Source organism: Micromesistius poutassou (genome assembly GCF_964030765.1).
Source record: "Micromesistius poutassou genome assembly, chromosome: 20".
Classification (NCBI taxonomy): Eukaryota; Metazoa; Chordata; class Actinopteri; order Gadiformes; family Gadidae; genus Micromesistius; species Micromesistius poutassou.
Window position 1 is genome coordinate 8939981 of NC_140290.1, and position 16480 is coordinate 8956460.

The following is a 16480-nucleotide window of genomic DNA, read 5'->3' on the forward strand; positions in this document are numbered from 1 at the left end:
AGGGGTTCAAAATTAGCAAAAAAAATTAAATAGTGGCTAATTTAACAACGTTCAGATTCTCGCTTGTGTGTCTAACCTTGTCTTTTAAAATATTTGCCATAAGCGAACTGAGAACTTATCCTTTATTATTTTGTAGACGTTAGAGTAAGAGCCTAACTGTGTGTTCACACCGCACATTGAAACGTGTGAACCGCAGCTTGGAGGAGAAAGTGATTGTTGCCGTTTGCGACTCCCGCAGCTGTATAAATAATATTATATATATAATATATAAATATCTATATAATATAATATATACAATATATATTATATCACCGCAAAGCAGTGTGCGCCTCCGGATTATATTATTAACCCATAAACAACGGGCAATCCGACATCTCTCCCTCTTCCACAACAGGTAAAGACACGCAATGGTGGTTATCTCGGCCATTGATGAGAATGAATTGGCATCAAGCACCGTTGGCGGGAAAAATGCTCCGCGACAAAATTCGCCCCGTGACACAGTTATGCACAGCGACAGATTTTGATTTGTCGCGCAGCAACAAAAATGTGTCTTTTCGTGTGAACGCACAGTAAGACGAGCCCTAATGTACACTGTATTTAAATCTTGTGATTATACATGCATGCAGGAAAGAATGAATTAAATAATGGATACTGATCACTTTAAACAAATACAAATGTTTTAATATTAAAAGAGACCTGACACATGTTTATACAAAGATTGGCTTTATCAATATCAAAAAGCAAAAATAAAAAAAGGTAACAATTGTAGACATTTCAAGTCGGGATGCACTGAGTCCAAGTACTGGTGCATTCCTAATTTCAAGTATTATAAGGTGTCTTGGTGAACTACGATCCGGTTGGGTTTCATACAAATTGAACAAACATTTTTTACAAAAAGCACCAACTGGCATTCGTCGGTTATCTCCTCCGACCTGACACCGGGTCCATGAACTCATCACCTGAACACGAGGGACAAAACTGTGGAGACATTGACAACGAGTCGCACTAGGGCTGCACGATACATCATTTTTTCAAGTTTAAATAACCTTGTAAGGTTCTCATTTTTCATGATTAATCTAAAAGATAAATCTGTATGATATAACATAATTTACTCAGATTTAAGTGTTCTTGGATAGACAGTTTGTTGCTAGGGTGTGACGTGCAGAGCCTGCATGTCACTCCCTAGCAACAAACTGCACAGCGAACCACCAGCTTCTCTGTATAATGCTGCAAATTAACCCCAATCATTAAACAATGATTAGTATTTTTTTTCTACGAATCCATACAAAGTCAATGCAAAGACGCGTTTAGAGGAGAATTTTTCACCAGAAAAACCTGCAGCTCAAATTGATGAGTGGCGTGGCCAGAACACCCTGGTTTGCGGGAAATTTAACTTGGGCCCACAACCTGGTTCACGAGGATTTCGCGTGATTCTACTCACGTGAACACTGCGTTGGGTTCTCCAACGTCTCTGGTACTTTCACAACAAGTGAATACTAGTAGTGGTTATTTCAGCCATGGTTGAGAATGAATTGGCGGAAAGAAACTTTGGCGTTCCCAAGAGGAAGCCCCTCCTCCTACACTCGCGCAATTAAAGTTTGTCTAATCGCGCAAGAAAAACTCAAGCAAACAAGCGGCGTGGCGAACATATTTGCTTTTGGTGTGAACGCAGTCACCCTGGTATGCAAACAATCCATCAAAGAGCATGTCTCACGAGGTGTCCATGTCCCAGTGTGGGCCTACCCCCTGAGCTACTGCAGCGCCACCAGCAGCTGACTGATCTCTTCCCGGCCATGGTGCACCCTCTTGTGGCCACGAGGAAGATTGCGACATGACGTTACATTGAGGTAGCTGAGTGCTGTTGACTGCTGAATAATCAACCTGTAAGAAAAATGATAAGGAAAGACACACATTAGTGGTTCTGTAAGTTAAACACACAATTGTTTAAACACACCAGGGTATGGTTTTTCACTTGGCATTTGGTTTTTCCGTGATAAACCCAAATATTAAACACTGAATGAAAGTGTTTGTCAAATCATTGGTATTAAATTAAACATGTGTAAAATATGGCTAACAAATAGCTTGTGGGCTCAATCCAAAGGGCTTAACCCTAACCCTCAATACATGACATTTTTATTAACACAAGACTAGCACCAAATAGTATATACTTGGCCGAAGTGGCTCTGGTGGGCAGTCTTGATGCCATGCTCCACTGGTTGAGCTCCAGATAACAATAGTTGATAATTCATGATAATTATAATCTTAATAATAAATCATACAAATAATGATATTCATAACTATATTAATATAACAATAACAATAACAACAATTTATTCACAATATTATTAATGATAATAATAATAATATGTATTATTATAATATTCATAATGATAATTATCCTTATCATCATAGTAAATCATCTGTTCCCTGAGTACCAGACCTGAGGGCGAGGGGGCTGATCCGGGTCCCACTGAGGTTGAGGGAGCGCAGGGTGTCGGGGTCCGGGGCCCGGGCCAGGTGCCCCAGGGCTAGCTCCAGGTCCTCCTCGCTGAAGAGCTGGTTGGCCAGGTCCAGCTCCCGCAGGGTGCGGCTCCACTTCTCCATCAGCTTGTGGAGGTCCTTCCTGGCCGGGGGAGGCCAGGAGTTGCACTTGGAGTTGAAGTACTGACCCCAGAACAGACACTCCAGCTCTGGGGGGGCAGGGAAAACACACATACAAGGGACTTTAGTAATCTATGTATAACGGTCAAAATTAAAATATATTGACATTGCTATAGAAGTATTATGACACATTAAATAATAGAATACTTTATATGACATTAATTTAATGGTGCTGTAGATGAGATTTAAGGGAGTTAATTTTAGGGTTATTAGCAGATTATATTTTATTATATTAGTGAGTGAAATTATCTGAGAATAGCCGTTATGGCTGAATGCGCCTGTGTCTGTATTAAACTATTTAAATTCACAATTGGGCTTAGTTGATCCTTCCCCCTTTAAAACACCATGTTTCCTTTTGTAGTAACCTTAACCTAATGCAGTTAATATCTTTCTCACAAGGGGGGAGGGGGGGGGGGGGGTGTCGGTGGTGCACAATTAGGTCAAATGTTTGATTGAAAACTAGTCCACTTCTGTTATTTGGGAAGAGCATGGATGTTTGACTGCTACACAACATTTATGTTGTACCAAAGGCCCAATGTTTAAGTTGGCTTTAAAATGTTTAGTACTGTCTGGGCCTTCGGCAAAAACATGAATTGAGATCCAAACTGAAACTGAAAGATTAAAAGGTAACATATTATACCACCAGGTGTGAGTGTGATTAGCTGATAAGCCGTTTGGAAAATCTGCCTCTTCTGACATCAAAAGCGGATGTGTCCACCTAGATTTTCAAAACAGCTAATCACACTCACACCTGGTGGTATAATATGGGACCTTTAATACCGGACCATCACCAAAAACCTGAATTGAGATCCAAACTGGAACTGAAAGACGAACACGGTCTCGGGTCTACCTTCACAGGGCAGGGCTGCCAGCCCCGGCGCACTGATATAAAAGCAGCCTCGCAGGTCCAGCACACGCAGCTTGGGGGAGGCCAGCAGCAGGTCCCACAGGTCGCGGTCACTGGTCGGGCAACTGGATGAAGTGGCCATGCACAACTCCTCCAGCAGGGGGAAGCCGAGCGCAGAGACGTCCACGTTCCGTATTGTCTTGCGGCCCAGGACGACGTTCAGCAACCGGAAAGTCTGGTGGATTACCCGGGTAAATCTGAGTGGTGGGTCTATGACAGGGTTCCCCAATTAGTTTTGCCAGAGGGCCAAATTTGGTCAAGCATGCCACGCCAAGGGCCGAGATATCGTTACATTTTTTTAATTCGCTATTTTTATGTGCACATTTTGCTTTAATTATCATTACTATAATTATTAGTAGTAGTTGAAAATACCCTGTGTTAGGAGTCACACAATAATGCTCTCTTGAAACAAAATTTATCCAAAACCTACCATTAATTTATTAAAATGCCGCTGGAACATCAGCAAACAAAAAGTCCAGCAAACAAACACGCACACAGTGCAGCAGCCCCAAACATAAAAACTTAAATAGCATCAGCACAGTGTGTCTTCAACAGGGCATTGGGCCTGGTGCCATCCATCCAGATCAGTGTGTGTTCACATCCACTCTCTTCCCCTCTCTATATGTCTCTCCCTCCCTCTCTAAGAGACACAGGAAGATTTTAGTTAGTTAGCTTTAAAATGTGATACCACAATATGTGACATTAGTTTTAAACTTTTTAAATATGTGTAGCAAATAACATCAGTCTGTAAACAATAAATTTACATGAATGCCACTGGGTCAGCGCGGGCCGGACATTTGGCTCCTGCGGGCCGGATCTGGCCCGCGGGCCGCTAATTGGGGTTCACTGGTCTATGAGTAGGAGTCTATGTGTGATGGATGGGTTGAAGATTCAGTCTATAAGCAAATAAGCCCATGGGGCAGGAAGGGCAAAAGACAACTCATGGATTCATTGCTTTTGAGTGGAATAAAGGCGGGGGTTACCTAGAGGTCAACATAAGCTCACCTTCAGCTTGGGGCATCCATGTTGTAATGCTTGGATGTGGATAGGAAGCTCGCAAAACCCGCCTTTCTGGACGTTCCAGTTGATCTCCAGGAACTCTAGATCTGGACAGCATCCTCTCTATGAAAAATTATATACGTAGAGACTGTGTTACTACACATGTCTTTGAAGTAGGGACGCACCGAATATCTGGTCAGCCAAATTATTGCGTGAATATAACATTCAGCCAATGTGTGAAAAGGCTACATTTCTATGATACCGTCATTGTGCCGGTGTCTGTGTGTCTATTAGTGATAGGTGAATTCATGAAATACTTATCAGTATTCGGTAATTCAACCCCGTGTGCGCAGATTTTTAATGCCTATGAAAACACACAAGCACACAACACCAAGGTGTGAGTAGTACGTACCGAGAGAGCAGCCAGCAGCATGTCGTTCCTGGAGCCGTGTGTGAAGAGGAACTTCCTGATTGTGCCGCCATTGGTCTTCAGCAGCTGAGCGAGACCTTGTACCTGGTACTGGAGACAAGCAGAGCACAGCAGGTCGAATGGGTGTTAAAACCTGCAGTACCTGTGTGAAGGTAAATAGGCCACAAAATGCCTTTTCCTCTCTTGGGTGGTGGGGTACCCAAGCAGGGCAGTAGTAGTGGGGGCAGAGGGCCCTGGAACACACAACGTTTCCTTTCGGCCATGGCTACCTCAGAGTACTGCATGTTGATGCTCTGTAGAGAGGGGCTATTTTCTGCCAGGCTCAGGAAGGCCTGTCCAGTCACGCCCGTGCAGTAGGACAGATTGAGGGAGGCCAGCTGAGGGCACGATTGGGACACAACCTGCATGAGAGGAATATTCAAAAGAGGGGAATCAGTGTATTTCACAGTAAAGGTGTACATCTCAAAAGAATGCACACATTTCAAAATGTAATGCATACATTTAAAAAGATAATATATAGATAAAATATATAAGCATATATTCTTAAATAAAGATAAAACCAAAAAATTGCATCTGTATCAAACTATCAGAGCAAAGGGATCATCTACTGTATTATAAAGACCAGTATGCCTATACTGTATGTGGGGTGTGTTTGTGTGTGTGTGTATAATCTTTAAAACGTAATTTGAAAAACACTTACTTTTACAGCGTAGTCAACATTCTTCTTCCAATGGTTAAGAGTAAATTCTCTAAGTTGGGTGAATCTAGAAAAAGAGAAACATTTCGTTGTTATGATCTTCGGTGTGATTATATCCACAAAACTCCCCAATGTTTAAAAGGACAGAACAGCTGCTCAAGCTGTTCATCCTGACCTATCTGAGGCCAGCCATCCGATGGTGCGCTTGATCTTTTCTTCTGTTCTGGGATCCAGCGTCTTGCTGGGCGTCTTCCAACAGAACCCCACGGACACACTGCGCCACAGGCCGGGGCTGGCAGCCGCCGCGTTCCAGAGCCGACACACTCTGGACACCCTGGAGACAGAGGAACACACACACCGGTTAGGACTGCACACTACCCTTCAGAATGAGCTACTATTACAATGTGGAGCCCATTGGAGAAAACGAGATTCATTAGCACATTTACACATGCATACGTGCGGGACAGAGGGAGGGATGGAGGAAGGAACACACACACACACACACACACACACACACACACACTTTTTTAACCCTTTTTAACACGCTGTGGATTTCAATGAAACGTTGGTTTAGATTCACACCCGGAGTGAGTCACAGATGGCGTCCTATTACCTGCACAGAAAGGGTATTGCACCGTCCTGGACCACGATCATCTGAAATATGCTGACCAGCACCTCCTCTGGCAGACTCTGACCCCATCTGTGGTCTTTTGGTGTGCAAAACGGATTCTCCTCCACCGCTCCGTCAGAATGTTCTCGGAGGGTCGGCGCTCTTTGGTTTATTCCGGGATCGGCGGCCGCTGGCTTTTTTTTCTTCCTCTGGGCATTCTTTTTCACCTTCCCCTTGCCGGGCGAATTCGTCTTCTTCTTGGTCGCGGCCTTTCTCTTCTTCACAGGGCGCCAGGCCAGGTGATCCTGCTGGCCTGTGTTGGAGATCAACAGTAGCATGTCCTCTCCCTCCTGGATGGTGTAGCCCGGCCCTGCCCCGAACCTGGCCTTCTTTGGCTTGGCGGCCGCCCGCTTGCTGGACTTCCTTTTCACCGCCGAGCTTGATTTCCTTTTCGCCGCCGCCGCCGCCTCCACCGGCTTCGTCGATCCACCTTTCCCACCACTCGATGGCCCTGACATGCTGGATGTAGCGCTGGAGGTAGCGCTGGATGTAGCGCTGCAGGCACCCGCCTCCATGGGTTTACCGTCACCTCTGCCACCGACCACCGGATCCATCTTGGATGTGCTTTGTCGTCTTCACCTTGGACAGATGGAAAAGCCACAAACTACTTAAGACAAAGAACATGCCACGGTCATCTGACAATAATGGTCGAGCCTGTGGAGAGAAACAGAAAAGGGAGTGCAATTGTTCAAGAGTCTGCACACAAAAAAATACTAAAAAGCCCTGAGAGCCCTGAGAACGGTTATAAATCAAAAACGCTCCATACATTTTTGTAAATTAATGTAGCACAAAAAACCGCTGTACAAGGCAAACTTTTACCGTTTGCTTTTTAGCAATGTAGCAGACACTTTCAAGAAAGACCAAAAACACTTTATATATAAAATCATGGGGAGCAGGTAGAGTTCATCTTGCTCACCATAATCTTGCTATCCTGCCCTTAGTTATATTATACATATTTTGTCACTAATAAAAGCCATGTTTACATCAAACCCAGCGTATACTGTGCACACATAAGTTACACATTTACATTTCTGCAAATACTGGAAATCAAAGAAACAAAGAAGGGTCTTGATGTAACGTTAAGCGTTGGATTTACATCATGTTTCATGTTTAGCCTAAATTAAGAATGCTGCCTTGCTATATTGATACATAGCTGACATGCCAAGATACATGCCTATGATTCTGTAATAACCATGTAACTAGGCCTACTACTACAATCAACTAACAGGTATAACCCACCGCTAAACGAGTCCGTGAATGGGACTTTTTCTTGATTTCTTCTTGATTTCAGGCGTGCATTGTTTACTATGGTTCCTGATTTCCCCGCGCATTGAAACGGCGCAGCTTCCGTGGTCAACGTCCATGACGCACTTTCCTTCTCCAGCTCATTGGCCGAGGGGGGCACATACGCACCGCCCATTCTAAAACCAGCCAATCAGAGAACCAGGATAGAACTTGGGGCCCCGGACGGGAAAGCTTTACCATTCACGCTTTAGATGTAAAAGATCACATCTTCGGTAAGTATCTAACACTAAATAATGTGAAACACTGCAAGTAAACAAAGACCATAATAGCACAGGTAGGTATACATGTGTATATAATATATAGTATATAACAACTCTACAGGGCTCAAGTATAAACGTCAACAATAGCGTGCATGTATTTACCTTGGGTCACTGTAATCAATGGTAAACATTTTCAGTGAGCCGACGCAAAATCCTCTTTGTCCTTAATTGTTTTGCTGACGAATGTTTACTCTTTCTTCACCAGACTAACCCATTCATCGGTATTCCATCAGCGATGGAAGAAGACCTCAACTTTTCGATATCTGGAAAAACGGTCATAGCTCAGGCGAACCTACGTGAGTGTGTGTGTGTGGGAGGGCCACGCTGGCTCTCTCTTTCATTGTAGGGGCCTTTGTGAAGGAGACTCAGAGGCTTTCATTCATAGAAATATGGATGGACATAAACATTTTGATTTGTTATATGTATGTTGATGTTTTTTGTTTTTTCTTCAGGAGATGAAACTTTCTGGAAGCTTGTGGCAGACTTCTATGGCTCCCAAGCTGGCTTGGAGTTGGACCTGGACACGCAGCGATGCAAAAACAGACTTTTGATTCAAGTGGGACTCGTGCGAGAGGACAACCACCTGACCTGGGACGCGGTGGTGGAGTGGCTGAAAAAGATCTTTCCAGAACACCAATCCGCCTTCTTTCAAGGCCTGATTGAAACAGGCATTGCCACTACCTTGAGTTTAGGAACCGACGCGCGGCGCACCTTCCTGGAATCAGAGGTCAACTTTAACTTTGTCGGCCCGCTGTGTGACATCATCGGGGTGGAAAGAACCGCTCTTTTGGAGATGGCAGATTTTTCGGAGCAGGCCCAGTCTATAGAAGTGACCAACGGGTTGATCCTCGAGCTGTGCAATTTTGCTGCCAGGGAAAAACTTGAGCTGAGGAATTTAACCTTCTGGCTTAGAAACTTCCATCCACAGTTTTGCAAGGATGGAGATATTCAGAAGGCATACAAAGTCCTGAGGCCTAAAATAAGGCAGTTGAGGCTGAGTTACCGCAATTACAAGACGAGGAGTTATAGAAGAAATACAGCAATGGAGACACTGATTCAGAGTCCGTTTGAGCTGGTGCGTGAAGTGCGCAAACTGAACACAAAGAAACGTGTCAAAAAGGATATTTCACTGGTCATGGAAAAACCCAAAATTAAGAAAGAGCATGATAACTATGAAGCATTTTCTATGCAAATGGAAGACAAAGAGAAATCTTTCTTTGGCCTCAATTCCAACTTAGGGAACATGCAAGTAAGAGCCGAGGAGACACCTCTCAGCATTAATCCTACAGATGATGACGAGCAAAAAACAATAACTCTGCTGGACATTGCTATGTTAAATATTCAAAAACTAGTATCTGTGTATCGCGGGGAAACCAATGCTTTCAAGCAGCTTGCGCTGGATCTTTTAAAAAACCAATACGACTTATGCAAAGATCTCCCAGACATGAAAGAGTTGGAAAGCAAAGTCACTGTGCTCGCGAAAGCCATCCCTTTGGCGTCCCCTCTGGAGTTTCTACACCACAACGCGCATTTTCTCGTGGACTTTCACGAAGTGATTGAACAGGAGCTGATGAGTGTGGAAAGCGAGGCGGCCAAGTCCAGTGGGAAAAAGTTGGGCAGAGACAGTAACCCAAAGTTCGAGAGATTTGTGGATTTCCCGGAAAGTGCCACTTCCCGCTACGTCCACATGGCCTGCGACGTGTTGAGCCCAGATGATTCTGGTCAGAGCTGCTACATGAACCACTGGATCGCGTTCTGCGAAGAGAAGGGGAATCCCTCGAAACTCAAAGGTAACCCATGGGAGCAACTCGACTCCCACAGCTACTTTGAAGCGGCTGCAGGCCTCGTCCACCACCATGAGGAAATCCCCTTCTTCTTCTCCGACTTGCTCCTGTTGAACGAAGACGACTGTCCCAACGTCATCCTGGAGAGCGTCAACAGTGACGCCACCGATGACGTCATACAGAGTCTTGTGTGTGTGCTGGCGGTCGTCCACTGCAAAATACTGGGCCCTTACTACCAACTACTGAAAAGTGGCGGTGAGTACGGCCTCTTCTGCCGCTACATACTCTGCCTCTACCAGAAGCTCCTCGAGTGGACCAAGAACCCCTCGATGCTCATGGAGCCCGAGGAGGAAGTGAACGTGTTTCTGCAGGAACCGGTACAAGAGAGAACCTACGAACGGGTCTTCCAATACTGCGGCAGGTGGCATACGAACCGAGACCTCATCAGGAGCTGTCTGAAGAACATCTTGAAGCGGATTTCCATGGTTGTGGATGAACACTTGTTGGATTTCCTGCCCGGGGGGAAGTACTCTCAACCCCAACAGGAGGACGTGGGTGTTCTGATCGCCGGCTGCCCGTTCTCTGCCTTGATAATGGAATACCCTTTTGGCAACCCTTACCACAAAAAGACCCCCAAAAGGCAACATGAAACCGCTCCGTTGTCGTCGGAAAGCTCTTCCGAGGATGACGATTCCTCGGATTCGTCCGGTGTGGAGGAGGATGACGAGCTGATTCAGAAAGGCTCACCTGGTGCTAAACGGGCCCACGTTCTGAAGAAAACCAAACGAGAGGATGGTTGGAGGGTTGGAGGGGCGACGCTCAAACCTGACCCTGAGGACCCTGAACCAAAACAACCGTTGAACACGAACAGAAAGTATGTAATGGCCGTGGTGAATAGAAACGGGGGGCCGTGCAAGACACAGCAGGACGTCGACAAGCTGCTCCTGCGTTTCGAGTCTAAGTCCGGTGCGGAGAAAGTGGAGGCCCTTCGCTGTGAAGTTCTGTACCAGAAGATGGTCCTGGACAATAATGACCCCAACTTGGATATCTCTTTTGAGGGTTCTGTGTATGCCTCAAACATATCTCCAAAACTCAAACTGGCTCTACCTCGGGTGAAACCTGGGTACAGTTTTGTCTTGACCCCCAACCAGGCCAGATGAGGTTCCCAGATGAACGCAGGGGACGCTGGCTAACAGTGGGAATTCAAGTGCTGAAGAACAAAGGAACTTATTCAAGGTTTAACAATAATGGGAAAATAATGTTAAGGATTTTGGGGTTTAAAAAGAAAGATATGTTTGGTTTTATGTGGGGAAGTCCATACAAATCATTTTACTTACAGTGACTTGGCATGTTAGTCATGTTTCAACTGCATTGAGATCAGATAAAAAAGATAGCAATCACGGAACTAGAATAGAGTGACCATTACTGTTACCATTTTCTAACTTCAATTTTCAATGTATTGACCGTTTATGTATGTCAACTTGTACGCCTGTGCAATTACTGTGCAATATCATATGCAAATGTCATTAAAAACAACAACAATTTGTTGCTTTTGAACTCCTTTATTAACCTATTGTTGGCAAAGGTACTGGCAAAATACATCACTTCTGTTTGAACATATTTGGACAATTAGGAAAGTGTAGAAAAACACATAGTTTCGATTATATATATATTTTTATGTATATATATATATATATATATATATGTGTACATATATATAAATATACACATATAAATATTTATATCTATATATGTATGTGTATACTTTAATCTATAAAGATATATTAGATACATAGAAATAGATCTATATCTAGAAATAGGGCTATTATTTTATAACTAACCAACGCACCCCTTTCTCCCCTTTGCTGTCTGATTGGCTCATTTTCTCAAGGGGGCGTGTGGTAACTTTGCATTACTCAACATCATACATCTATGTGCCATCCAGCCTTCCGCTTAGGCAACCTCTAGGTGGTTTGGTGTCTTTCTTAACTGACAATACATTTACCGGTGGCCATTCAAACGTTGAACGGACACCGGGCGCCTACTTTGCGGTGCAATGGTCGGCACATGGTGGCACAGTGCCGCGGTGACCCACGTTTTGATGGCGCTCTTTGCCATGGGCTCCTGGATTTCCGTAAACAGTCTCTGGGTCGAGCTGCCGGTGATTGTCAAAGTAATGCCCGAAGGTCAGTGTGCCAGAGTTAACTCGTATTTCACGACGTCTATTATACGATTTGTTTGTATTGTTGTAGAATATGTAGGGGCGATGGAGGATTGCTTTGCAATCAGCATATTTTAGTGAAAGGATTGTTTAATTCGAGGGTCTCCGTCGCCCGAGCGACTTTATGGTAGCCGGTTCAGTGGAACCATATGTCCTGGTAATGGGAAATGGGAATCTATTGTTAAACACGTAAAAAAAAAACGAATAAATATATGCTTTGTATTGCTCCCCGTTTACTTACTGATATACTTTACATAATGTAATAACACCACTATTACCCTACTTACTATTGTAGTAGTTACAAGAGGATGTCTATTTTTAGTTTCTTTGTTTGACCAACGGCAAGGCACGTTTTTGTTTATAGCCTATATATATATATATATATAGTAGTACTTAGTACTAAGTACATAGTACATAGTACTTGGAAATGTGTTATATATATATATATATATATATATATATATATATATATAACACTTTTCCAAATACTATTTACCTTGGAAACGGGTAGTTTCCAACAAGTTCCGTTGTTGGAAATCAAGAGGGTTGAATGGGCTAAAGGCTCAAGCATGTGAGCCGTGTCCATCCAAGATAGGCCTATATATATATACCGCTCCAAGACCGCTCCCACTTACAATGTCGTGTTACAGTTAGACCATTCCTACCATATGACTCGGCACAGTACTGATCGCTTTAGAAATCGGATGAAACATTGCATGGAATGCGGTCAACTCAGCGGTTCGGTATGTCGTCATTGTAAAATTCAGTGGGCGGTTGTAAACTGCTTAGAACCCCAAATTGATTTTCTCCCCCCCCCCCACTCTGCTTGTAGGATGGAGCCTCCCAGCATACCTCTCCGTGCTGATAGCTCTGGGTAACCTGGGGCCCATCGCGGTCACTGTTACCCACCACTGCGCCCCGGGCCGCCTGAACGAGCGGCTCGTCATCCACGGCATCCAGGCGCTGGCGGTGGCCGCATCAGCCTTCCTTGCCCTCTTCTGGTCACACACGGCGAGCGTGGGCGGCCAGGAGCGCTCGCTGGCCTTCCTGCTGCTCACCTTCCTGCTGGCACTGGTGTGCTGCACTTCCAACGTCACCTTCCTGCCCTTCACCTACAGCTACCCGCCGCAGTACATCCGCACCTTCTTCATCGGCCAGGGCCTGAGCGCGCTCTTCCCCTGCGTGGTGGCCCTGGGGCAGGGCATCGGCAAGGGGGAGTGCACCGAGTCTGTCAACGGCACGGCGGGGCACGTCGTTTACCAGCCTGAGAGCTTCCCCGCGCAGAACTTCTTCTGGTTCCTGTGCGTCATGCTGTGCGTGTCGGCGCTCGCCTTCCTGGCACTGGTGCGGCGGCAGAAGGCCTCGTCGTCTTGGCAACCGCGCGACGAGGCGGTCGCCACCGGGGGTGAGGCGGAGTCGCCGGCCGTGGGGAAGGCGGGGGAGCTTGAGGGGGAGAAGGGCGACGGTGAGGAGACGCACCCGCTCCACAACGGAGGGCCGCTGGTGAGCGACGAGCGGCCGGCGGTGGAGGAGCAGCTGGCGGCGCACACCTTCTGGACGCCGCGCAACGTGTACCTGCTGGCGCTGCTGGCCGTGTCCAACGCGCTCACCAACGGCGTGCTGCCGTCCGTCCAGAGCTACACCTGCCTTCCCTACGGCACCATGACCTTCCACCTGTCCGTCATCCTGGGCAACATCGCCAACCCGCTGGCGTGCTTCGTGGCCATGTTCGTCCTCTTCAGGTGAGGGGGGTGGAGGGCCGACGCTCTGAGGGTCTTAGTCCGGGGAGTCTGTCAGTGTCTTCACATGCAGAGGTTGTCTGATGGTAGGCAAGGCAACTTTATTTATACAGCACTTTTCACACACGAGGGAAGACTAAGTGCACATAGACACATCATCGTAAAAGAATAAAATAAAATGGAGTAAAGTAAAAGAAAACAAAGGCAAAGATAAAAAAAAAAGCATTGTAAATCGTGCACAATAAAATGAAGTAATAAAAATAAAGTACATGCGTAAGAGTAAATAACGTAGCGCTTTTGTTGTTTTATAATACTGAATATATTCTGATGTTAACGTTGGAAAGACAATGCTCAAACTCAAGTTTGTTCTGTGCTCCCCTCCCAGGTCCTCTGCCTGTCTGGGCGTAATGTCTCTAGCAGGAGGGGTGTTTGCAGCGTACCTGATGGCTTTGGCGGCCCTCAGTCCGTGCCCTCCTCTCCTGGGGCACCCGGCGGGTGTGGGACTAGTGGTGAGTCACTGGGCCCTGAAACGTAAAAACATGAGATAGGCCCACCCATGTTAAGGCTGTTTCTAGGCCTCACACTGTAAGTCATATCAACACAAGGGGCTTCAAGAAAAACCCAAACCAAAAGGTTGTACTCTAGTAGGAAACATCATGGATGTCATAGAATTTAAAGGGATTTGACCAACGTGGTATAACAATCTAACAAAGTTTTGATTACATTGTATGTAACAAATGGAGGAAAATACAAATCCACACATGCACATATAATCATTTTTTTATACGATTTTTAGTTTTTGGGCCGATGCATTTATCCAGGTTACCAAAAGTGACTTCAGGAACATGTCATGAAGGAACAGGTAGGCCCTTCTGCCGTCTTGCTCAGGTGTGCTTACAGGCCCTGTGTGACAGCCCAAGGTCATAACACATGGACATTAGAGGGGATCTTTGGGCAGCTGGGACCCGTACCCTCACCCGCTGCAGAATCCTGCCCCTCAATCCCTCTGCATTCTAACCAACCTGTGTGTGTGTGTGTGTGTGTGCGTGTGCGTGTGCGTGTGTTGTCTCCTCCATGCAGGTCACCTCCTGGATCGTCTTCACGGGCCTCTTCTCCTACCTGAAGGTGGCCATCGGCACCCTGCTCCACGAGGCGGGCCACTCGGCCCTGCTGTGGTGCGGCATCTCCATCCAGGCCGGCTCCCTGCTGGGAGCGCTTTCCATGTTCCCCCTGGTCAGTGTCTACCACGTCTTCTCCAGCGCCAAGGAGTGTGTGGACAACTGCAGCTAGTGCCTCGCGGCGTCCATGCCGCGCTAACGTTGACATTGTTACAATTTGTTGGTTTTCCGAGACGTCGTTCTCCGTATTCACTCCGGGGGGATCGTTGTTTTGGTGCTAGCTCTGGAATAGAAATGCCGCAAGCCTTTTTGATTCCCGCTGGTAGTGCCGCTCGTGACGAGACGCTCTGTTGTTTTGGGAACATGGAGGTCGCTGGAAGCCGCAGGTTGTTATTTCCTGGATAATGGGAGCATTGAGTTACTGTCGACCAAAGGGATGGGGAGAGAGAAAGGGGCCTTTGAGGGAGATGCTACTGCACCCTGTGTGAACCGTTTTATGAATCATTTTTACAGCTGTCCTAAGGAGTTGGGAGGATCATGTGAAACGGTTGATGACCTCTGGATTACAATGAGCTACTTATTCACACCGAGAGAAAGAAAAACATTCTCCCTTTTCTTATGCAAGGGGAAAGAAATGCAATGGTAATGGTTTATTAATAACTACATTTAAGGAGTTGCCTACCTCTACACTGAGTAACCATTCCATGCACCAGCCATATTTTCTGCGTCCAGTTCAGGCCTTTCAAACAATACAGGGAGATTCTTTAGTCTTTTAATTCAAAATTTTACTTGCTGCTAGTCATTTGGTAATTATTATAAAAGATTAGAATCAGGTAATTGAACAATAAATGTAACGTAACAATAAATTGTAAAGTTCAACTTTACTCAAGTATGAACTGGGATAAGCTTATTACTATTTGTGTAATAAAATGTAGTTAGCGTAGCAATTATTTGTACCTAACTTATTACCAGCCAAAGGATTGTAATTGTTCAGTGGCAAATATTTAATACATTATTGTAGTATTTTGAATAATGTATTAACTGGTAAATTCAAGGCCTACCAAATGTAGTGTAAATAACCAACTGTTTGTTAAGTGGACCACCACAAATGTAGGCTATATATTTTGATATTCACATTCTACTTTTGTGATTGTCATCAATATGCTGCTACCATTGAACTTTACTACAAGGAATGTTCATGTTTTGTTTGGAAAAGGCTTGATTGTTTGATTTACCATGTAATGTAGGTGAAATTGTCATTTTTTTGTTCTTAGTTGGAATATTTTTGATATGAACTGTAACAGATTATTATTATTGTTGTTATAGGTGAAATCATCTGCAAAGAAGTTATTTTTTCAAAGTAAATAGGTTGTCAATCATTCAGTTGAACATTGACAGCTACCACCTAGCTATCTATCTACACTCCTTCCAAAAAAAAAAAATGAAGATGAAAATGAAGAAAAGGTTATTTGAGAACAAATGGTACCCCTCATCTTCTAGTATACATGTAGGGTTGAATTATTGCTACAATATGGCAAATGTATTAAACTGTACAATGTTTTTACAATCTGAGAGCCCCTGGGAGGAAATGTAGAACAACGATGTATCAGGAAGAATACATTGTCTTAAAATGTTTCTAGCCCCCTCCGTCTCCTTTGCTGCCAAAATTAAACAAATCATGGACGGCCA

General features: G+C 45.0%; 3 protein-coding genes across 4 annotated transcripts; 2 read left to right on the plus strand and 1 right to left on the minus strand.

The window, feature by feature from the left end:
- Window positions 1-489: 489 nt before the first annotated feature.
- fbxl6 (F-box and leucine-rich repeat protein 6) lies at window positions 490-7747 on the minus strand. Of its 2 annotated transcripts, none has more exons than XM_084484971.1 (10): window positions 7604-7747; window positions 6308-6943; window positions 5870-6028; window positions 5698-5761; window positions 5267-5398; window positions 4980-5087; window positions 4574-4690; window positions 3512-3743; window positions 2441-2690; window positions 490-1881 (listed from the first exon to the last, which is right to left on the minus strand). In XM_084484971.1, the coding sequence occupies exons 2-10, from the start codon at window positions 6916-6918 to the stop codon at window positions 1752-1754; spliced, it is 1803 nt and encodes a 600-aa protein (XP_084341097.1). In that variant the 5' UTR covers window positions 6919-6943; window positions 7604-7747; the 3' UTR covers window positions 490-1751. The 2 variants fall into 2 exon arrangements, with proteins under 2 accessions (XP_084341097.1, XP_084341096.1); XM_084484970.1 differs by having other exon boundaries at window positions 6308-7018.
- An 88-nt stretch (window positions 7748-7835) lies between these two features.
- Window positions 7836-11225, plus strand: LOC311365110 (uncharacterized protein). The gene is made up of 3 exons (XM_084484629.1): window positions 7836-7881; window positions 8135-8225; window positions 8382-11225. The coding sequence occupies exons 2-3, from the start codon at window positions 8165-8167 to the stop codon at window positions 10871-10873; spliced, it is 2553 nt and encodes an 850-aa protein (XP_084340755.1). The 5' UTR covers window positions 7836-7881; window positions 8135-8164; the 3' UTR covers window positions 10874-11225.
- A 515-nt stretch (window positions 11226-11740) lies between these two features.
- slc52a2 (solute carrier family 52 member 2) lies at window positions 11741-16480 on the plus strand. The gene is made up of 4 exons (XM_084484745.1): window positions 11741-11899; window positions 12767-13676; window positions 14059-14182; window positions 14754-16480. Exons 1-4 carry the CDS (start codon window positions 11770-11772, stop codon window positions 14961-14963), a joined length of 1374 nt encoding a protein of 457 aa, XP_084340871.1. The 5' UTR covers window positions 11741-11769; the 3' UTR covers window positions 14964-16480.